A 23,355-nucleotide genomic window follows, 5' to 3' on the forward strand; every position below is an offset into this window, starting at 1 on the left:
TTTTATTTGTTCATATACACTATAGTTCATCAGTGCCCGAGACAAAGTCATCTCACAGAAGTTAGTACTGGTAAATTCAGTACCTCCTGGTGGAGATTAGGTAAAGTTGAGCCAGAATCTCACTTTATCACTGCTAATTGAAGAAAGCCACAGCTACTCAAAGGTATGACATATGTGTTCACGTTAAAACTAAGACAAGATGAGGAGTGCCAGGGTGGCTCAGTCTGTTAGGCATCCGACTTTGGCTCAGGTCATGATCTCGCAGTTTGTGAATCTGAGCCCTGCATCGGGCTCTGTGCTGACAGCCCAGAGCCTGGAGGCTGCTTCCGATTCTGTGTCTCCCTCTCTCCCTCTGCCCCTCCCCCAACTCAAGCTCTGTCTCTCTCAAAAATAAAAAGTTTTTTTAAAACTAAGACGATTACTAGAGAAGGCTCAGTGGAAAATAAGTAATATTGCACCAATGCAAGACAAAATATACTTTATTGTGACAGCAAATGCTCATAGTGCTGCAGATAAGGCAGGCTAGCAGGGATGTGCATGTAATCCAAGGCCAGTATGGAAATGGATGGGAATGAAAGCTGGTTCTTAAAGCTTGAAGATTTATTCCACGGTGAAGGAAAGATCATTTGTGTCCACTTCTCTCAAATGCAGTATTATACACCTACTTCATCAGAGACCTATGCCTCTAACCAAAAGCCCGAAGGCAAAAAAGAGAAACTTAATCTTAACTGTACTCAGAAGTCACTTCTAATACCAATGACAGAAAGATTTTGCTAATTGAGGCAAATATCCTTTCTAGACAAAGACCTAGAGATTGAGCACGCAAACATCCATTCACACATTTTAAATAATTAGCCAATTTTAATGTTATTTATTCCACCAGAAACAAATACTAGAATATCTAGAAATAGTTTGGATAAAGAAACATTTATATTTTAATACTTCATAATGTTGTAAATTTGGGGCTAAAATAACACCCTGAGTCACATTTGATCCCTTTCTGCTTGAAAGGACCAAGTACAGTTTAAATTTCAATAGTTGAACTTCTGAGGGTAGATCTGAGAAAATAATGCTAATGACAGATCTAGTGCTTTGATGAAACTATTAGGTTCTACAGACTTGTCAAAATCAACACAAAACTGAGGACAGGCTGAAAACACTTTGCAAAGCAATAATTTTAGATAGGCTCCTTCATTTCTCCCCTTCTTTTAAAACAGATGCAGATGAAATGCTTTCTGCATGGATGCACAGACATTCCGTTCAACTCTTTTCTTAACGCAGTACTAGGAGTTTAAACAGTATGCTTTAAACAAAGTAATCTCCACACACTCAATTTAGCTTAAGAGATGAAAAGAAACACTACCAGGAAAATTACTTATCAAATACTCTGCTCTTTTAAAAGGTGTTTTTAAAAGCAACACAGGACCAAAAACATCCAACTATCACTTTATTTATATTACTATGCTTAAGTTACATGGAAAAGACAACCAAGCAGTTCTGCCCCATTTCAGGAAAAGTTTCCAATCAACACCAATTACGTGGTGACAAAGAACTAGGACTGGTGACATCTTTGGGTCAAGACTGACAAGGAAGGATGGGCTCTGGTGCTACGGTTCATCTCCAACAAGAATATGGCACAATGGCCAGCACAAGCCATACTAACACTGAACCTTTAGCGCTGGTCACAAATTCGGATCTCTTCCCTGAAGCTAGCAAATCAAGTGAAATATCTGGGTTTAAAAAAAATTTTTTTAAATGAAGCCCAAATAAGTTTAAAAACCATGCTCTTGACACATTTTTCCTTTCAAAATTTACATACAACACACTTTTTCACTCTAACAGCCCAGATTTTTTTCCTCACATAGCCCATCACGTAGCTGCAGATAGACTATTCTGCCTCAAGATGTAAACACAGGGGAAAAAAAATTAACAGCATCTGCATAATATTCTCTCTACACACTGCTGCTGGATGGAAAATTGAAAATTAAAAAAAAAAAAAGAAAGAAAGAAAGGTTCCATCTTAGATTCTCACAACCTCTTGTTCCGCAGTTCATGAATCCGACCCTGATGCTAAGGTGACAGTGTATGTAAGTAGATTTTTGTTTTCAGTGAAGGAGACCTGGGAAGAGATGGAGTTAGCTCTTTTTCTTCAAGAGTTATCGGATGGTACATGCTCCTCAAAGCCCTCGCTCTCTCGCACTAGAGCGCGCTCCAGGATCACACGGCCCTCCTTATAGCGCTGGCTGTCTTCAGTGGCAAACTCATAGATCCATCCCAGTTTGCTATTGCAGTTCTTGCAGCTCACGTCTCGAACCATGTGGCGGCCAGTGAGCATGACCCGGTCTTGAACTTCACTGTACTGCAGGTTAACTACCTAAGAAACAGGGGAACACAAAATTGCAGAGCCATGTGAGTTGCTGGCCCAAAAAGCACACACTATTGTGGTTGATGCAATGACAGCAACTTGAGAAAAGCAAACAGCAGTTGTTACTTTAGTCAAACCCACCATACCCTTCCCAAGGGCTATTTTTAGAAGCTGCTGGGAAAGGCAAATATCTGGAAATTGCACTGGACATCTAATGCCATCTTGAATTACTATACTATATACTAGTCCTAACCATATTATTCATATACACTAGTTACATTTCTGTGTTGCAGCGAAGCGTCCTCAACTTGGAGTCGTAAAATGTTGGTTTGGATCTAGCTGTCATCATTCACCATTCAACGAGGAGTTCAAATAAGGCTACCAATGTAAAAGAACCTAGTATGCAACTTGTATTCCATAAAAAAGGTTTGCCAAATCTGTTTCTGGAAATACATTTTATATACAAACCGAAAAAGACACACTAAGCCAACTATAGATCATACATGGCAATACAGTTTTCAAGTGGATTCAAATAATCTGTGAAGAATTTCCAACGATTCTGACCATCCGAAAGTCCTCTACACTTTACTCTTCCGTAAATGGCCAGATAGTAAATATTTCTGGCTTTGAAGGCTATATGATCTTTGCTGTAACTATTTAGCTCTGCTGTTGTAGCACAAAAGCAGCCACAGGCAACACATAAATGAATGAATATGTCTGTGTTTCATTATTTACAAAAACAGGCAGCTGGCCTGCCATAGTGTACCAACTCCTGCTCCACCCCTAAAGAAAGATCAAGGGGTATACACTATCAATTCTTTGAGAGAAAAGCTTATTTCTAAGTGGAACAGAGGGGTGTCCACAGGGGAAGTTTAGTTGACCTTTTAAGAGCAGTACCTTAGACTAGTTCTGTCTCTTAGCCTAAAAGATTTGGAAATTCAACTCTGCTAGTACACATTAGAGATTTCCAGGAGACAGAATCGGCTCAACCAATTTTAAAGCCAGCCAGAAATTAGAGAAGTGGGCAGACTAGTCATTAATTAGTAAATCGGTAAATGCTCTTCCCTTGGCATGCCATAAGCCACAACATAATCAGAAGGATGACTGGTGAGCATAAATTAGAGCAAGGGAAGTTGGTTAGATGATCTTCATTCAGTTGCACTGTCAAGCTATGAAAGCTTAATGCAGCTATCCCCACATAAGGACAAATCAGTAACATGGGTGTAGTGGCATTTCTACATTCTTCCACAGTCCATGAAGTCACTACTAAATTCTTACACTGAATGTTTTCTAAAGCAATGGAGACTACCCTTCTTATTGTAACAGTCTTCAAACTTTCATGGTAAAAAAACTCACATTCTAGTAATCCCTTCCTAAGGTCCCAAAGGTAAGCTAGTGGGCACTCATTTGAACATACAGATTATAGCTCTCATTTCTGGTATCTCCAAACTCTGAGAGGTATTCTAGTACTGCTGTCAAATACATTCACTGAACCCACTTAGGAAATGGAACTGGTCTTCCCACCAACCTTGTTAAAAAGAAATGCTCTGCCAGTGGCGCCTGTGAACCGAGTAGAGATGAGTTCTGAGCGGTTGGTCAGGATTGTATCGCAGTTTGCACAAGAAAACAGACGGGTACCACCAATGTGATCAAGGAAAATTCTGCCCATTTTTATAGCTGAAGTTCTAAAAACCTAGGAGCAAGTGGAAAAGCACAAGAAAGCATTATGATTTAAAAAAAAAAAAAACTGCTGGTATCTACTTGGTGGGAGTCATTTATACATACATATATATGAGAACCATTTATTCATACATACATAAATTATATATATAAATAAAGTATCTACTTTGTAGTAGTACTCCTTTGCAGCACTATTATGGGAAATAGTTGACTCTGTACTAAAGGATCCAAGGTTCATTCACTAAACAAATAAACAGGCAAACCAAGCTAAGAACCGTTTAGAAACAGTGAGCCAAGGAAGCAAACATGTTTAGGCGAGGCCAGAACAAGATCACTTCTCTCTTGGTTGGTATGAAAAACACAGGAAAAAGTGGAGTATCAAAAACTGAATAATGAGAAGCACAGGCAGAGATGTCAGAAAGGCTTAGGCTAAGTGTTAAGTGTACATTCTGAGTATGTATAATTTGAGGAAAGACTTGTGGGGCATGAGTGGGATGATTCCAAGAGTAGAAAAAGGGGTGATCAGAAAACGAGAAGAGGGGAGTCTTGGTCCAGAGCATGGGGTGGCTCTGGTCATCAGGTACCTCTACAACCATGGAGGGGTGATGGCATTAACATTAGGTTGGAGTCTGTGGAGCACTAGGTGCTTTACTTATTTCAAAATTGTCACAATAACTCTGTGAGGTTATCAGCCCCACTTCATAACTTATCCAAGGTTATTAAGTGATCAAAGGTTACACAGCTTTCAAGTACAGAAAACCATGACTGGAGTGCAGTTCACCCAACCTAAAGCCAAAATTCTTCCACTGCCCTGGCATATGGCTAGGAAAATAAGAACAGAGAAGAAGAGAAAGAGAAGCCATTATTACATAACTTATGTTTAAGAAATCACACTGATTCAATGTATCACGGAAGTGCTGAAACATTGGGGGGATGGGGGGGGAGCTTTGAATCCAAATTCCAAAACAAGAATAATCACACTTCAGGATTTCAAAAGTTAGAGAGTGAATATATGCAACTCCTTCAATTTACAGCAATTAATCCCCTTAAACGCTATTTTTTAAAGATCTAGATATAGTCAAGAATACACAACAGCTCTCATTAAAAAAAGAATTTATTCCCAGTGTGGCTTTCAGCTCCTGTGTTTTAAATATTTGTATTACATATATTTTAAATGGCATGCAGAGTTGCTATAGCTGCCACTATGAAAAATAATCTACAATTTATGTTTGTAGTAAGAATCCACTGTCATTTTAAATTTGGGGAAATTTCATTACAAATTAAAAATTCCATTCCTTCTTACATCTGTGAACTTCTTTAGTTATTAGGTGGTCCTAAGGTCATCAGAAAAGTCATTATCACAAAGATCATTATGACTTCCATTAAATATTTTGATATGAAAGTTTAAGAAGAATGAAAAACAAATGGTAAATACAATTAAAATCTGTGGCTAGTGAAAGGAAAACCACTTCACTTTAAGCAAACATGCCAATGAATAAACCCTGGGTGAAAATGACACCACTTAAGAAATGGTATTTAACTTTTTGATTACATTTTTGCAAAATGACAACAGAAGGTAAAACTATCGTTTCAGCCTTTAAAATGATAGCTTTCCCTTTTCCAAAGGCTTAAGAACACAGTATTTGTTACATAAAGGTCAGAGGTTGCAAATTTGAGGCCTGCAGGCCGAACTCGTTTGGTGGCATAGGGGACACAGCAGTGAACAAGACAGGCAACCCTTTCCTTACAAAACACATGTCCACTGTGGACATGTTTAATGTGGCCCACACAGTTTATTAATAAAAAACAGCTGGGTCACCATTTAAGACTTGAGAGATTTCTAACGATAGAGCCTGTATTTTTTTTTTTTTTAAACAATGGGGAGATTTGGCACATGGGGCACCTGTTCTCATAAGGCAACAATGACTAGAGTTGAGTGGTAGCTGCAACTCCCCTGAGGTCATTCTGTCTGCTCAATCACCACTTTGCATCACATAATTACTTCCCCTGTAAGACATCGGAGTGTATGACTCTTCACATAACCAAAGCATGCAACGGCTTGTGAGCAGGTGATCTGGGTCATGTTTCTTAATACCAGTCATCTACAGAAAGTAATCAACAGCAAGGTTTCCTGTCCTACGTCTTAAGACACAGTGCTGGGATTCTGTATTTCTCTGAAAACTAGTATTTGTGCAGTTCACCCCCCTGCTTGGGCTTCTGGGACTCACTACTTTAAGGCCAATTTTTCTCCAAACTTTTAAATATAATATTCATAATGTAACTTATTTCAACCATAATACAGAAGTATCTAGATGTTTTTGAATTGGCCATGGCAGACACAATGCCGTTGTGGAAAATGTACTGGGCTTCAAAACGAACTCTGCCTATACCCTACATCATTCTATCTTTGATTCAAAATTACAATATAGCTTGACCATTTGCTACTGGCCCTTTATCCTAAATGGGGTAAAGAGATTTAATATGCTTTCTCTTCCCTGCTTCAAATTCAGTCTATTTTTTACTTTTACCCAAGTATTTTTACTGGATTCAATTATATAATTCATTACCAAAACCAAAAATATCTGTGCAGAATCACTATTTCTAGTTGTGGTTTCCATTTATAGAGTACTATATATGTACACAAAACTGTAAAATGTAGTTCTTATTTGCCAAAAAAGCTAAGTTGGAATGCCATGGAATCTAGCAAAAACCAGCAAAGCATCCTTTTCTGTCAAAAGTCTAGGAAGTAGAAAAACTTGTGCAGGGTGGGGTCATCAGGTTCTAGGTGTTAAGCCTTAGCGTTGCAGGGCTAGGAACAACCTACTACTGACTCACACTATCCAAATTCTCAAGAGGCTGGTATCAATCACAACGCCACTTTATTATTTAAGGAGGAAGGTCATTAAAAAGCTAAGACGTAACACCTGAATCAGGCTTCTTGGGATCTGGGGAATATATTAAACTCTGCCTTACACCTAGTAATTACTTAGCGTCTACACTGCATGGGACACTGCACTTGGTACTTTACATACCACATTTAATCTTGAGGTTTTTTTTTTTTTAATTTTTTTTTTTCAACGTTTATTTATTTTTGGGACAGAGAGAGACAGAGCATGAACGGGGGAGGGGCAGAGAGAGAGGGAGACACAGAATCGGAAACAGGCTCCAGGCTCTGAGCCATCAGCCCAGAGCCTGACGCGGGGCTCAAACTCACAGACCGCGAGATCGTGACCTGGCTGAAGTCGGACGCTTAACCGACTGCGCCACCCAGGCGCCCCAATCTTGAGTTTTCTTAACTAGGAATTTGTCACCCTCCTAGTTAGAGGAAGAAATAAAGTCCTGACACTGGCCAAGCTGAGGCCTGAATGAAACCTTGCCCCAGTTCTTTTGACTCTTTATTCTCTAGTGACCACTGGGCTGCCAGATTCAGATTTACCATGTACCCTTCCTGCCTCCATGCTGATCCCTCCTAGATTTCCTTTCTTGGTTGGTGGCCAATTCAAATGACACACTCTCCTAAATGAGAAACCTGGCAGCTTCTTAGAAAAATTGCAAAACCAACAGTACTTCCTAAATCACTTTTGGAGGTCTTTCCTCCTTCCCCATCAATGTCTTAATTCAAATTCTCATCCTTCCTAGATAAACCTCTTGTGGCTAGGGACTGTGTTATTATCAAATGCAACATACATTCACGGGTGTCACTATACTTGTGCTAAACTTAATAGCACTACAAAAATAAGGCCAAAGGCATGTGCTTTAGCCATCTCTAAGAGCTCAAATAGACTACTCCTTCACAAACTTTGAAACTTTTTGTCTGACAGCATATAGCTAATTCTTTTAAGAACCAACCCCCTCAGATTTTTAAAGGAATAAATTATACACCATAAAATCTAGCCACTGTAAGTGTACAACTGAATGATTTTTAGTAAATTTATAAAGTTATGCCACCACTGCATATCACCACAAACCAGCGTTAGAATATTTCTATCACCTCCCCCAAATTCCCACAAGCCCCTCTTCAATCACAGGCAATCACTGATCTATTTTCTGGTTTTATGTTCAAAATATTTCCCAGATATGCTAAGTCCCTTGCTTAGACTTAGAAGAGTCCCCAAAACCCTTCAGCCACATATTTAAAAAAAACCTTAAAACTGAGCTTTCATAGATGACTAATGATTTCTGTGTCAACTGTAGGGACACCTTATCGTATCTTAACTAGTAAAATGCACACTTTGGTCTCTGTCAGTGTTGAAGTTCAAGTTTATAACCAAAACTAAGGTCAAATGCATCACAGCTAAAGCTTTAAGATGCGTTCTTTCTTTTTAACATTTCAAGCAAAACACAATTTTAATAAGTACTATTCCCCCAGATAATTTAATAAATAAGGTCTCTTTGGTACTCCTTTTCTTAGTTCCAGGTTATTAAAATCCTTAAAAGCTCGAAAGAACTACCAAACGTGGTTGTTTATTGGTAGGCTATTATCAGTTTAACTGAAGTTACTGGAAACTGAGAAGCCAAGTTGAAAATACAAGTGAAATTCATAGATGATCTATAGATCACATTTTAGTAACTGTTTCAATTTCCTTCCCCTTGAATAGCACATTTAGCTACTTAGAATTTCCATTTTCTATTTTAATAGGAGACCCTAGTGAAGCAATCACATTTTTAGAAACTATACCTTTTTAACAGAATTTTTAAAAATTTACACGATTTACAGAACTTGTAAGAGAAAAAAAGAAAGGTTTTTTTCTCTTTGAAAAATCCATGAAAGACATCTCCAGGAATGGATTACAAGTGACTCTTGAACAAAATGGGGGAGAGGGGGATGGTCAGGGATGCCAACCCCCACCCCCACCTTGCACAGTTGAAAATCTGCGAATAAGCACAGACTCCCCCCAAAACTTAATAGTCTATTGTTGACCAGAAGCCTACGGACAACATAAACATAACACAAACCACAGCCAGTAACATAAGCATCAAATAACACCTTTTCTATATTAGATGTATTACATACTGTATTCTTACAATAGAGAACATTAAGAAAACTATGAAAAAATACATCGACAGTATTTATTGAAAAAAATGCATGTATAAGCAGACTCATCAGTTTAAACTTGTGTTGCTCAAGGTCAACTATTTTAAAAATTAGACAATATGGGGGTGCCTGGGTGGCTCAGTTGCTTAAGTGCCCTACTCTGGATTTTGGCTCAGGTCACGACCTCACAGCTCCAAGCACAGAGCCTGCCTGGGATTCTCTCTCTCTCCCCGCTGCCCATACTCTAAAATAAATAAACTTAACGTGTTAGACAATATAGACTATGTAATTTCCTAGTTTGAGGCCAAGTCAATAAAATATCTTCCTAAAAATGGCTATTTTTAGGTCAGATTTAAGTTTTGTTTTTAGCAGTTTTGGGTTCGCAGCAAAATCAGGCAAGATTTTTGTCTTTCAGAAATGTGTGAAAGGCAGGTTTTGTATGGATAGACATTTTCAGCCCCTTTGGAGAAGTACCAAGGAGTGCAATTGCTGGATTGTATGGTAGGTTTAGTTTTGTAAGAAACCACTGTGTCTTCCATTTTATATTCCTACCAGCAAGGAATCAAAAGTTCCTATTGCTCTACACATCCTTGTCAGCATTTGGTATTGTCAGGGTTCAGGGTTTTGACCATTTTAATAGGTGCGTATTGGTATCTCGTTGTTGTTTTAATTTGCATTTCCCTAATGACATATGACATGGAGCAGCTTTTCATATGCTATTTGCCATTTTTCAATCAGGTTGTTTTCTTTTTGTTCAGTTTTTTTTTTTTTCAACGTTTTTTTATTTATTTTTGGGACAGAGAGAAACAGAGCATGAACGGGGGAGGGGCAGAGAGAGAGGGAGACACAGAATCGGAAGCAGGCTCCAGACTCCAAGCCATCAGCCCAGAGCCTGACGCGGGGCTCGAACTCACAGACCGTGAGATCGTGACCTGGCTGAAGTCGGACGCTTAACCGACTGCGCCACCCAGGCGCCCCTGTTTTTGTTCAGTTTTTAACAGTTCTTGGTATGTTTTGGAGAAATCCTTTATCAGAAGTCTTTGGCAAATATTTGCTCCCAATTTGTGGCTTATCCTCTTACTCTCTTGACATCTTTTGCACAGAGGTTTTTAATTTTAATGAGTTCCAGGTAATCAATTATTTCTTTCATGGATCATGCCTTTGGTGTTGTATTTAAAAAGTCACTGCCATATGCAATACCATCTAGATTTTCTCCTATGTTATCTTCTGTGAGTTTTATAGTTTTGCCTTTTACATTTAGGTCTGTGACTGATTTTGAGTTAATTTTTGTGAATGCGTGTACAGTCTGGGTCTAGACTTTTTTTTTTGCATGTGGGGGTCCGGTTGTTTTAGCACCATTTATTGAAAATACTATCTTTGCTCTGCTGTATCGCCTTTGCTGCTGTGTCAAATATCAGCTGACGATCTTTACGTGGATCTATTTCTGGGCTCTCTATTCTTTCCCACTGATCTATTTGTCTATTCTTTGGTCAATACCATACTGTCTTGATTACTGTAGCTTCATATTAAGTCTTAAAGTCAAGTAGTGTCAGTGTTCTGACTTTATTCTTTTCCTTCAATATTGTCTTGGCTAGTCTTTTGCCTCCTTATAGAAACTTTAGAATCCATTTGTTGATATTCACAAAGGAACTTGTTGGGATTGGGATTGCATTGACTCTAAAGTTGGGAAGAACTGGTATCTTGACAACATGGACTCTCTCCATTTATTTCATTCTTGATTTCATTCATCAGAGTTTTGTATTTTCCCTCATACAGATCTTGTCACATTTTGTTAGATTTATACCTCAGTATTTATTTTGGGGTACTAAATACTATTGTTCTTAATTTCAAATTCCACTTGTTCACAGCACATTTCTACACATACATATATATAAATCAGTAACAAATATGGTGTCCTGTTGGTTAGTCTGGCTCATTGCTACATACTTTCCTTAAAAACAGGGGTCAGGCCCTCAGCTGCAGCAACTTCCTACTCGACACATCTCTGAAGGCAAGGGAAATAAATGCAAAAATGAACTACCGGGACCTCATCAAGATAAAAAGCTTCTGTACCGCAAAGGAAACCATCAACAAAACTAAAAGGCAATGGAATGGGAGAAGATATTTGCAAATGACTTATCAGAAAGGGTTAGTACCCAAAATCTATAAAGAACTTACCAAACTTAACACCCAAAAAAACCAAATAATCCAGTGAAGAAATGGGCAGAAGACATGAACAGACACTTCCAAAGAAGACATCCAGATGACCAACAGACACATGAGAAGACGCTCAACATCACTCATCATCAGGGAAATACAAATCAAAACCACGCTGAGATACCACCTCACACAGGTCAGAGTGGCCAAAATCAACAACTCAGGAAACAGATGTTGGCAAGGATGTGGAGAAACGGGAGCCCTCTTGGCACTGTTGGTGGGAATGCAAACTGGTGTAGCTGCTCTGGAAGATAGTATGGAGGTTCCTCAAAAAATTAAAAAGGGAGCTACCCTACGACCCAACAATAGCACTACTAGGAATTATCCAAAGGATACAGGAGTGGTGATTCATAGGGGCACATGTACCCCAATGTTTATAGGAACACTTTCAACAATAGCCAAGTCATGGAAAGAGCCCAAATGTCCACCAACTGATGAGTGGATAAAGAACATGTGGTATGTGTGTATATATGTGTGTATGTATATGTATATATATATATACACACACACACACACACACACTGGAATACTACTTGGCAATGAGACAGAATGAAATTCTGCCATTTGCAAAAATGTGGATGGAACTGTAGGGTATTATGTTAAGTGAAATAAGTCAGTCAGAGAAAGACAGATACCCTATCATTTAACTCATATGTGTAACTTGAGAAACTTAACAGAAGACCATGGGGAAAGAAGGGGAAAAAACAGTTTCAAACAGAGTGGGGGGGACGCAAACCCATACGAGACTCTTACATACAGAGAACTGAGGGTTGATGGGGGGTAGGGAGAGGGGAAAATGGGTGATGGGCATCGAGGAGAGCACTTGTCGGGATGAGCACTGGGTGTTGTATATAAGAGATGAATCACAGGAATCTACCCCCGAAACCAAGAGCACACTGTATATAACGTATGTCAGCTAACTTGACAATAAATTATACTAAAAAAATAGTAACAAAAAATAAAACGTAAAAGAAAACAAAACCAAAAAAAAAAAAAAAAAAAAAAAAAAACAAAAACCCCAACCCAACAAACAAAAAACAGGGGTCAGGCAACTAAGGCCAGTGGGCAAAATTCAGCTCACCACTTGTTTTTATACCACCCACAAACTAAGGATGGTTTTCACAATTTAAATGGTAAGAAAAAAACAGAAAAATAATCAAAAGATTATTTTGTGACACATGAGAACTATGAAACATTCAAACTTTAATGTCCATAAAGTTTTATTGGGACATAATCACGCACATTTGCTTATACTTGACAGCTGTCTCACCCCAACAGCAGAATTTGAACAGTTATGGCTGAAACCTTATGGCTTGTAAAATTCACAATATTCACTATCTGGCCCCTGACAGAAGGTGTGCTGACCACTGTTAAAAACTCCTTCAGATGGCGAACAGGGTTTTTCACTTAGAAAGCAGATAGTCTTTTTTAATTAAAAAAAAAAAAAAAAAAAGTAAACTTAGTTGCCACTCAGGGTTAAGGATCAACAGGAGTACCAGACAAGATCAATTTTATCCTGCTCCCCTTTTCTTCATATTTTTCTAGCTATAATCAGATTAGCTCTAAAAAGATTACAAAAATAAATAATATATTCCTAGCTGCTGCCTTCTTCTCTCCCATTTCCAGGATTTAAATAACGTGGCCCAGATATTTGAATTCTGGAGTCAGACAGCCTGGGTTCACATCTCAGCTCTGCCCGTTGTAAGCTGTGTAAACTTTGGATAAGGTATCTTCTGCTTCTTCAGCTGTGAAACGGAGACAGCATTACCCATCTCTGAGTTGTGACAATTAAATGGAGAGAATACATTAGGAGAACAGTGCCTGACACATCATAAATGTTAAAGGTAAATGCAGTAAAACTAGATTTCCTTCTTCCACATTCCCCACCCCAACTTCCCCTTCCTATTAAAGAGGAGAAATCAAAACACAGACTATGAAACAAACAACTGGCTTCATCTCCTGTTCATCACTGCAAAGCTAAGTGATGAGGTGACAGAAATTAAAAGCAGAAGGAAAGTTAGAAACCTTGTGAAGCATCTCAAATTCTCAGTGTCACAGTTCCAGGTCTTAAAATAGGTACACGCCCTCCCTGTGGTTAATAATCCAGTTAGGATCCAACCCTGGCAGGCAGAATTCAGCAAAGAAAGCATTTTACTGTCCAACCCTAAAAACTCCAGAGAGAATAGTAAGCACTGATGAGTCTCTAAGGATTCACTGACGGGAAAACCCCCCCATTCACAGATAAGATTCTTCCTCAGTAGAGAGATTAGTTTCTTAGGGCATTTCCACAGACCACAGACCACACAATACTGGGACTCCACCTATTGCTGGGCCAGTAAGAGGGGCTTTTCCAATACCAGAAGATGGTTGGCAAATACAAGGTACAAGGACTCTCTCCAGCAGGGAATGGTGTAGGAGCTCAGTACAGAAAGGGCTGAAGAAATCTGCCCTTTTAGAGGAGACTGTGTTTTGCAATAGTTCTGGTAAAATGAAAACATGCTGGAGCATGTTTATCTACTTTTCAGTCTCTCCCGTCTCCAAAACAAAGGAACAAAATCTAAAGACTTTAAATAGTTGATTACTATAGTTAACATTTAATGCTGTTATCTCATCAACTATTTTCATACTGATTTGTGATGGAATTCTACTTAAAAACTACAAGGGAGAAAATACGTTAAATTCATAATGTATCATAAAATCAATTTACCAATTTTTGTACAAAATATTTACCAAGCCAAGGTTTCAGGGACAAAAGCAAGCTGTGTTTTCCTCTTGTTAATTCTCTTGCGATACCCGATCAGTTTTCTTTACTGTGTCAAATGATGTTCTAGTGGTGGAATCAGCTCTTCAACTGACAGTAACTTCACTTTTTTTGTTCCCGTCCTTCAAATAATGCCTTTGTTGTTGTTGAATGTTTTCCAGGTTTACTATTTCTATAATACGTATTTAGTCATCACTAGAAAATAGGAGTAGTCATGTAACTCAGTGAGTCAGCTAAACAATCTGAGTTGGTAATCTCCCCAAAATACCCACTGGCAAGACAAATTCAAGATCTCTCCTTTGTTGTGATGCAATACCATGAGTCAAAAAAGCCTCTTATTGGATACACTAGAGTATAAATTAACTGTCTGGTTTCCTGATTCAGGTGTCAAGTAGCAAGTTCATGTCACAGCTAAGGTTCAGTTCCTACATTACCCAGCCATTACTACACAGGATTACCAGAGAAACAGATGATTTCTACAGCCATTCAGGCTCTATAAAACCTAAAGTGATATTCTTGGTGCAAATATACTTAGGACTATGTTCATATCTCATGAATATATTTAGAACTAACTTTCACATCTCGTGAACATATTTAGGACTGTTAGGCCTGTATTGGAGGGTACTGTCTAATTTAACATCTTTTTAGACTTATTTTGGTTTTATTTCCCTTCGCTTTTTGATGGTTTCTAAACCTTTTTCTCTCTCCTACCACTTAAGTAGAACAAAAGGCAAGTAAGTCTAGGGAAAAGTCCTTGATAATCCAGACATGTGGTTTAGAAACCACATGTATGTTACCAACCTTACTTTTCTAAAAATCCACCTTCCTTAGTTCCCCTGTACAGAACTAAATAGTTTACTTGAGCACATTTTATCATCTCCCTCTCTCATAGAGAAGATGGTTGCTAGAGATAAACTTCAAAAACAAGTCAACCAGTAGGCCTGCATTGGGCACCGAGCTGGGTGGGAGTATGATAAAGGTAGACATCAGTCTTTCCCAGGAAGTACATTCTACCTGGTGTTCCAGTACCTACCCAGAAAGATAATGGGAGATGGAAAATTCACTGTGTGCCAAATTCCACCAGCTCCACCTTCTCACTATTTGTAAATGGTCCAGGCCTATATTTCCTTCTAGGCCTGGATGTCCCCCAAAGACTCCCGTTTTCCAGGTCAGGGCAATACCAGTCCAGTTCGAAATGCTTCCTACTTGACTCTTAACCATTTTTTTCACTGCCCGGTTTTTCAACCTCTATAACACTTATTTCGTATCTGACTAACGTTTAAGTTTATATGGTTACTCAATTTCATTTGTTCATGACTTTTTACTAAGTTACAGGCTTCTAGAGAAAAGACCATGAGTTCTTGGTAATTTCCATCTTATCTAATACAGTACATGTATGCCATAAACTTTCAGGAAGAGAATACACGTAGACACTTCACATCTGGCACAAATATTTACCCAGGAAACACTTCATGTATTTTGGTTCACCTGTGTGCGAATTCGGCTGCAACACTGTATGCGCGGCTACGCAAAGTGAGCTAATATCCTATTACCACTCCCCCCCCCCCCGCCCCCCAGTTACTTCACCAGCAAGGCTAATTTTCCAAAAACACAAGGGTAGCTAGCCTGAGGTTACTTCAGGTTTTCCATCTGTCAGAGAGACCTGGAATAAAAATCCTCAGATTACCAACAAGGCCCTGTAAACAGAAAAAGTTTAAAAATAAATGAGCTGTACACCTTCCCAGCCTCTCCCTTGAAGGGGGGGATTAATAAGAGTCAGGATTAAACAGATCTTTGTAGCAGTTCCGTTTTCCAACTCCCGCAGTTCATAATACTCATTGTCTTACCTAGCTGCCTAAAATAAAGGAGCTGCGAGAGCACGCCCACCCTCCAGCCGGCGGCGGGGGCGGAGAAGGGACCCGGGAGGAAGGGCGCGGCCCCCTCCGCCGGCTGCCGGCGACCGCGCGACCCGCCAGCCGCCTGCGGCCCCAGCTGGCCCCAGCTGATTGTGGGCACGTGACGCCGCGGACCAATCGGGAGGGGCCGACCTAGCGAGGCGGCCTCCTCCCGCACCACAAACACGGGCCGGAAACAGCTGAGCGGGCGGCGGCGCGGGGTCCCGGCCGGCCCGCCGCAGCCCGGGACGCCCGACGGCCGCCCAACAGTCCCACCCCGCCCTCCGCCAACCCGGCGGGGCCACACGCTCGTTCCTGGGGCCAGCCACCGAGCTGCAGGGCAGGGTGGCCGGCAGTCACCCGGGGGGGCAGACACAAAGCCAACGAGGCCCCCCGCCCGTGCCTAGTGCCGGGCAGCCAGGACAGCGGCCCTTTTTAAAGACGACCCCCGCCCGTTGCCCAGCAGAGCTCGGACTTCACTTCGACGCCGGGGGCGCGGCGAGGCTGCAGAAGAGCAGGCCTCCCGACGACCGCGGCGGCGCGGAACCCCGGCGCGCCCCCGACACTGCGGCGGGGACGCGGCCCGTGGGGGCGGGGCAGCCGGGGCGGGGGAGGTTGCCGGCCAAACTGCCCGCGGAAGGGCCTCCCAGGCTGCGCCGCGGATACTGGCCGGGCGAGAGACTGCGGCAGGAGGGCGCGGGCGCCGAGCGGAGGGGTCGCGGCTGTTGCGGGCGCGCCGGTCGCCCCGGCTGCGCGGCGGGGGCGGGCCGACGGCGGCCGCCGCGCCTGGGCCTCACAAAGAGGAAACAGCCCAGCCCGTCTACCCGCAGCCCCGGCGCCGGGACCCGCCCAGAGGGGTCGAAGGCGGCCGCGCTGGGACCCCAGGGGGAGCGCGGCGAGAAAGAGGCACTTCCTGCCAGGGTCCCCCGCCCCAGGCCGATTCCCGAGTGCTTCGAAGCCGTCGACCTGGAGGGCTCCTCAGCCTCCACCGGGCTCCGAGCCCGGCCCCCGCCAACCGCACTCACCCCGAGCGGCTGTGAGATCCGCGGCCGCCGGCGGTTCTTCGCTCCTCAACTGGGATGAAGCCCCTCGGCCACCCGAGTCTCCAGGTTTAGTCAGGCCCTGGCCTTGGCCCCGCCTCTCCCTGGTTGGGCCTCAGCGTCAATCACTCGGCGTAGCTCCGCCCCTCGAACAGTGGGCTCTCCCAGTTGGCCCAGAATGCCCTTCATTTCTAGGCCCCGCCCTCATTCCCGGCACCCTGCCCCTTCCGCTGGGCCCCGCCCCTTTTCTGGTTCACCCTCCCCCACTCCCTCACCCCTCCGCGGCGCTGCCCACCCCTCCCAGAAGCCGCAGATCCTGAGCCAGCTTCCGCAGCTCGCCCCGCCCCTGACTCTACTCCTCGTACTCGTGCAGCCAATCAAAGAGGCTAACTCTGCCCCTTCTCGGGAAGAGGCCAATGTGAAGAGACTTAGGATCCACCTCCTTCCCAGCTGAGAGCACACAACACAGCATCCACGTGAGTCAGCTTCTTAAAGGAGAAGGCTCAGCTTTCTAATTGCGGCAGCTGTAGGACATCGCGCGTCATCGGCGTCACCAGGTGGTAGCTAAGGCCTAGCTTTTTGAGGCCCAGTAATGACATGAAAACAACAGGCTGTTTTTCTAGGCAAAGGAGGTACCTAGATAGTTAAAACGTACCGTGTAATTAATTTCCTTGAGACTGCTTACTCTAGTCACTCCTTATAGAGCGCCACCATTTACTTACAAACCCCAAACCCTTTGAATCCCAGCATATAGGAAATCCTGAAGAACATCTATGGAAAACGGCATTTTTCAAGTGTGCTCGACTTAATTTACAACTCTCTGAGTTTTCTCTTGGTAGTGGAAGTGATTTTCAAGAAGATGAGAAAATTCAGAATCTTTTACATGGAGATTGTCTGCCTATGAAAGTCTGAGGTTTGTTGAAAAGGGTAGCTGTTCCCATAACCATCATGAACACTTGAGATAGAAGGCTTTGCGTCTCATTTCATTAGCATTTCCCAGGTAATTACATTATGATCTTTGCCTGATTTTCAGGATGAAGTATAAATATTTGATGATGCCTATTTCTCAGACAAAAAATAAAGGCTAACATTTGAGGTTAATCTGCAAGGTGTTTAAAGCCATCAGGGGCGCCTGGGTGGCTCAGTTGGTTGGGCGTCTGACTTTGCTCAGGTTATGATCTCACAGTCTGTGAGTTCGAGGCCGGCGTCGGGCTCTGTGCTGACAGCTCGGAGCCTGGAGCTTGCTTCAGATTCTGTGTCTCCCTCTCTCTCTGCTCCTCACCTGCTCACACACTCTGTCTCTCAAAAATAAGTAAACATTAAAAAAAAAAAGCCATCTTTAATGAGTAAGAGGTTTTGAAGCAAATACTAGCAATTTGACTTCTCATCAACCTCAAAAAAACCACAGGTATTTTCATGCAGTTCAGATAAAAACCTGATCATCAAAGGAAAACAAGCAGATAGGAAGTTTTTTTCTTTTAAGTTTTATTTATTTATTTTGAGAGAGACAGAGACAGTACAAGTGGGGAAGGAGCAGAGAGAGAATCCCAAGCAGGTTCTGCACTGCTAGCACTGAGCCATGAAACTGTGAGATCATGACCTGAGCCGAAACCAAGGAGGTCCAGTGCTTAACCAACTGAGCCACCAGGTGCCCAGAGATAAGGAAGTTTTAGACATTTTTAAGTTTTTTTCTCATTGTTTTGTTTTTACTTAACTTTAATTACAAAGTAACACATGTTCATTGTAGGAAGGTCATACAGCCTCATTTCCTAACAGAAACCTGTGTCCTCTGCTTACAGTTTCATGTACATCCTATTCTTCCTGAAACAAATGTGTATGAAAGCATATTGCACCTCTTACTCCGTGCATCTAAAAGCCAATGCAACTTTTATCTACAAATTTACTTTTGTCTATATCCACAGTTTTCCGTGGTATGACTTCACCATCTTTTATGAAGCATTTTTTTTCCTACAGACATTCTTCAAATTTCTATTAAATGTACTGCTGTAAGGAACATCTGTGTTCACTGATAACCTGTTTGTCAGGTATTTCTGAATATAATCATTTGAAATGGACATATAGTGTCTAAACCCACAGGCATGAGTTGTTCTTAAAAGTGAGCACTTTTGAGTGCCAGGTAAAACAGTAGGGAAGACTATTTATTTAACAAATACATAGTGCTAACTGTTCTAGGTTCTCTCACATTAACGCAGTGAATTTTCATGAAAACTCTGAGTTCAATACTGTTATCCCCATTTTACAGATGAGTCGACTGAAGCACAGTGATTAACAAATGTGTCCAAGGTCGCCTGGTGGATATAAATTACAAATATTAAGCACAGCATTTATAAGCTTGGAAGGGAATGATGAAAATCATATTTTAGAAAGATTAAATGATAGTGATATGCAGAGTTAAAGCCCAAATGTGAGGTAAGGAGGGCAGGTAGGAAAGGAACAGAAGTTGCAGGTTTGACTTTAACAGAAATGGCTGCACTGGACTGATTGATTGTTTATAGGTGGACTAAGAATTTTCCCAGATAAGCCAGAGATTTTCTAGGTGACTGATGGCCTCCTGTTGCTGGGTATAGGGCTGTTGTGAAGGTCAGTTTGGGGTGGAAGACGATGGATTCCCCCTGATGGTGGCACACCCATTAGAAATAAAGAATATACAGTTGAAGATAATGTAACAAGTATGGAAGAGAAATGAAAAAAGGTAAGAGATTTTTAAAGATGGTCTTGTTGGGCTTTTGGTTACAGTTGTGTTATACCTTTTAGTTTAATTAAATTTGTTTTTTTTAACGTTTATTTTTTAAGACAGAGAGAGACAGAGCATGAACAGGGGAGGGTCAGAGAGAGGGAGACACAGAATCTGAAACAGGCTCCAGGCTCTGAGCTGTCAGCACAGAGCCTGACGCGGGGCTCGAACTCATGGACCGTGAGATCATGACCTGAGCCGAAGTCGGCCGCTTAACCGACTGAGCCACCCAGGCGTCCCCCTTTTAGTTTAATTAAATTTGGGACAAATTAGTACTTTATAATACTGAGATTTTCCCACTAAGAACATGGTGTGTTTATCCATTCTTTTATGTCTGTATAATTTCATGGTACAGCTACCATCCGTTTGGTTGTTCATATATCTTCTTAAGGCTCTATTTAGGTATTGTATATTTTCTGAGGATATTATGGGCTGAATTATGCCTCCCCATTCATATGTTGAAGTCCTAACCCCCAGGTATCTCAGAATGTGACTGTATTTTGAAATCCAGTCTTTAAAGAGGTGATTGAGTTAAAATGAGGTTGTTAGAGTAGGCCCTAAAACAATCTGACCGGTGTTTTTATAAAAGGAGATTAGGGATGTGAGCACAATCTGGCTGTGACATTTGTCACCCCTTTGATCACCATGGTTGATTTGGCTGATCTGGCTGGCTAGGGAGGTGTCCCCTTCCTCCCTCACCACTGCATGTGCCTGTGTCCCTCTCTGAAGCTGCATACTTGATGGAAGAAGACGACCTTCCCTGTTAGAGAAGGACCATTCTTCAGTCAAGGGGAGACAAGTAGCTTCACTCCTCTGCTAGAACCTCCAAACAAGTTCTCCAGGTCCATTCGTAGGAGAATGTGGGGCAGTCAAGCTTCCACAACTCCAGACACCTCCAAATGAGTTACAGCTTGTGGACGTTTGCCTTTCTTAAAAAAGACAGAGATTACTACATAAAAAGGGATACCAGGGATGTGTGTACATATAGAAAAGACCATGTGAGGACACAGAGAGAAGGCTACCTGCAAGCCACAGAATAAGGCCTCAGCAGAAACCAAACCTGCTGACACCTTGACTTTGGACTTCCAGGCTCCAGAACGGTGAGAGATAAATTTCTGTTGTTCAGGCTACCCAGTCTGTGGTATTTTGTTGCATCAGCTGTAGGAAACTTAACAGAGGGGTTGCTGTGAATGGAACTTCTATTATATATTATAACTCTTCTTGGTTATTTATTTTGTAGGAAAAATAATGATTTTGTAGTTTATTTTCCCAAATATTCTAGATAGATTAGTCTGTCTTCAAATGATCATAATTTTGCCTACTTCTTTCCAATCATTTGCCTTTTATTTGTTTAAGTTTCTTTGAGCACATGTGTGAATATTTTGGTCAAAACTTCCTTTGGGGTACCTGGGTGGCTCAGTTGGTTAGGCATCTGACTCTTGGTTTCGGCTCAGGTCATGATCTTGTGGTTGGGGAGTTCAGGCCCATGCTGGGCTCTGTGCTGACAGAGCCCTCGCCCTTTCTCCCCCTCTTTCTCTCTCTCTCTTTCACACACACACACAGTAAATAAATAAACTTTAAAAAAAAATCTTTTGTTGCTCGTTTGTAAGGTTCCTTTTTTAAAAATAAAAAATGGGTGTGAAAATTTATCAAATACCTTCTCAGTGTCTATTAAGATAATCATGTTTTTCTCTTAGCCTATTTCATTATATGATATATTACAGTAACCCATCTCTAACGTTAAACCAGCTTTGTATTTTGGGATAAAAACTTTTTTATCACTTGATATGTGCTAACTCTGACATTGTTCCAATACATAAAATCAGAAACATGAGCATACCAACAAACACCAACATACTCTGTGCATTATTCTGGTTGCTGACTATGCTTTCTGGTGGAAACTCTCTGATATGCTCCAAATAGGTAGTTCAGTATCACAACTACAAACCTGGGGTCTGACTTTCAGAATGCCCTTCTGTTGGTGCTTCCGTGGACCTCTCCTTTGCTCTGATTTTCCTTCTCTTGGTTTGAAGGACTCTTACACTGAAGCTGGGCCCTTGGAGATAAGACCACCTTTCAAGTGCAGGCTTCATGCCCAGCTCTAAGTCTCTCTGCCTCCTCACACTTCCCAAGGCCTTGTAAATCTCTTTGCTGGATGAACCCTGAAACACTTGGACCTCCACCCACCTCTGTTACTCTCTGCAGAAAATCATGCAGACAATTTAGAGTCAGATTAAGACTGCTGGAGATGAGCTACCTCAGAGTTTCTCAATCTCAATATTTCCTCCTCTGTTTTCTATTTTCTTGGCACTTTCTCCAGTTAGAAGAAAGACAATCTCAAAAAAAAAAAAAAAAAAAAAAAAGGAGGAAGAGGAGGAGGACGAAGAGGAGGAGAAAGACCATCTTTTTTCCTTTCCAAAGGCTGATGGACACCTATACCTGGAGAACAATTCTCGATCTTGAAACTCAGGCAATCTTTAAGAGAATCCACATCTTGTCTTAATAGTACAAACAACACATATTTCCTTTATTCTTTTTTTTAAGTTTATTTATTTTTATTTATTTTTGTTTGAGAGAGATAGAGCATGAGTGAGGGAGGGGCAGAGAGAGGGAAAGAGAGAATCCCAAGTAGGCTCTGTGTTGTCAGTGCAGGGGCTCAAACCCACGACTGTGAGATCATGACCTGAGCTGAAATCAAGAATCGGATGCTTAACTGACTGGGCCACCCAGGTGCCCACAACACATATTTCCTTAGGCATAGGGTTGTCACTCCCCTCTTGTGCCTGTTAATAGACCACAATCTCCCTGGCTCCTTCAACTGCTGCAAGTACTTACCATCTCTCTCTTGTTGGGACCCTACATACAAGTAATCTGCCCTCACATCCAACACCTAGGTTTAGCCCCAAGTAACCTCTTAAAATAACTTGTCTACATCATTTCCCTTGTTTTATATTAGCATCACCTTCATTCCTCCCACCCCCATCCTGTTGCCTGGAATGTGGATGCCGCCTGGACCACAGGACCAGGACTTTGCCCGAAGGATGGAGGAGCAGACGGCTGGAAGGAACGTGGACCCCAAACACTGCATAGAGTAGAACTGCCATACGAGCCTGGGACTGCATGATTTGGGTTTTGTTTTGTTTTGTTTTGTTTTGGTGAGGGGAGGGGAGGGACACTGCATGTTTTTTACTTTAACCTGAATTTATGAGAACTTTGGGTAATTTAAACAGACCAGCTCCTTTAGGCAGAAACATATATGTAAGTCCAGTCACAACTTGGTAGTTAAAATATCAATGTTAATTAAAATATTAATAACTTTCTCTTGAGTTGCAGCCCTGCCACTTTACTGAAAGCTGTCTCAAAAGTCATTGTTCATAAAATTCAGCTACATCTTTTTGGACTGCACAGATTCTATGTGGTATTTGAAATCAACCAAACATTCAGTCTTCCAACTTTTTATTCTCCTGGCTTTGGCAGTAGAGTAGTTACTTGTGGTAGACGGAATGACGGCTGCCCCCCTCCCCACCCTACCATCCTCCACAATGGCTATGTCCTAACCTCCAGAACCGGTGAATGTCTTACCTTACGTGACAAAAGGAATTTTGCT

General features: G+C 41.6%; 2 protein-coding genes across 4 annotated transcripts; one reads left to right on the top strand and one right to left on the bottom strand.

Moving 5' to 3' along the window:
• Window positions 1-461: 461 nt before the first annotated feature.
• Window positions 462-17,163, bottom strand: YPEL5 (yippee like 5). Of its 3 annotated transcripts, XM_019827721.3 has the most exons (4): window positions 16,979-17,163; window positions 14,028-14,253; window positions 3,894-4,058; window positions 462-2,374 (listed from the first exon to the last, which is right to left on the bottom strand). In XM_019827721.3, exons 3-4 carry the CDS (start codon window positions 4,032-4,034, stop codon window positions 2,150-2,152), a joined length of 366 nt encoding a protein of 121 aa, XP_019683280.1. In that variant the 5' UTR covers window positions 4,035-4,058; window positions 14,028-14,253; window positions 16,979-17,163; the 3' UTR covers window positions 462-2,149. The 3 variants fall into 3 exon arrangements, with proteins under 3 accessions (XP_019683280.1, XP_003984404.1, XP_011279595.1); XM_003984355.6 differs by lacking the exon at window positions 14,028-14,253 and having other exon boundaries at window positions 16,979-17,150; XM_011281293.3 differs by lacking the exons at window positions 14,028-14,253; window positions 16,979-17,163 and adding an exon at window positions 15,906-16,060.
• Window positions 13,661-23,080, top strand: LOC109498313 (translation initiation factor IF-2-like). Its single transcript, XM_023252201.2, has 4 exons — window positions 13,661-13,678; window positions 15,910-16,066; window positions 16,159-17,062; window positions 22,705-23,080. Exons 1-3 carry the CDS (start codon window positions 13,661-13,663, stop codon window positions 17,034-17,036), a joined length of 1,053 nt encoding a protein of 350 aa, XP_023107969.2. The 3' UTR covers window positions 17,037-17,062; window positions 22,705-23,080.
• The last annotated feature ends 275 nt before the right edge of the window (window positions 23,081-23,355 follow it).

The sequence above is a fragment of the Felis catus genome, chromosome A3 (assembly GCF_018350175.1).
Source record: "Felis catus isolate Fca126 chromosome A3, F.catus_Fca126_mat1.0, whole genome shotgun sequence".
In the NCBI taxonomy this organism is placed as follows: domain Eukaryota; kingdom Metazoa; phylum Chordata; class Mammalia; order Carnivora; family Felidae; genus Felis; species Felis catus.

Bases quoted from the DNA above. Each gene is read 5' to 3' on its own strand.
- YPEL5 (XM_019827721.3), bottom strand. From the start codon at position 4,034: ATGGGCAGAATTTTCCTTGATCACATTGGTGGTACCCGTCTGTTTTCT. The intron at 2,375-3,893 runs GTTGGTGGGAAG...CCTGTTTCTTAG, and splicing joins GAGCATTTCTTTTTAACAAG to GTAGTTAACCTGCAGTACAG.
- LOC109498313 (XM_023252201.2), top strand. The intron at 16,067-16,158 runs GTGGGCACGTGA...GAAACAGCTGAG, and splicing joins CCAGCTGGCCCCAGCTGATT to CGGGCGGCGGCGCGGGGTCC.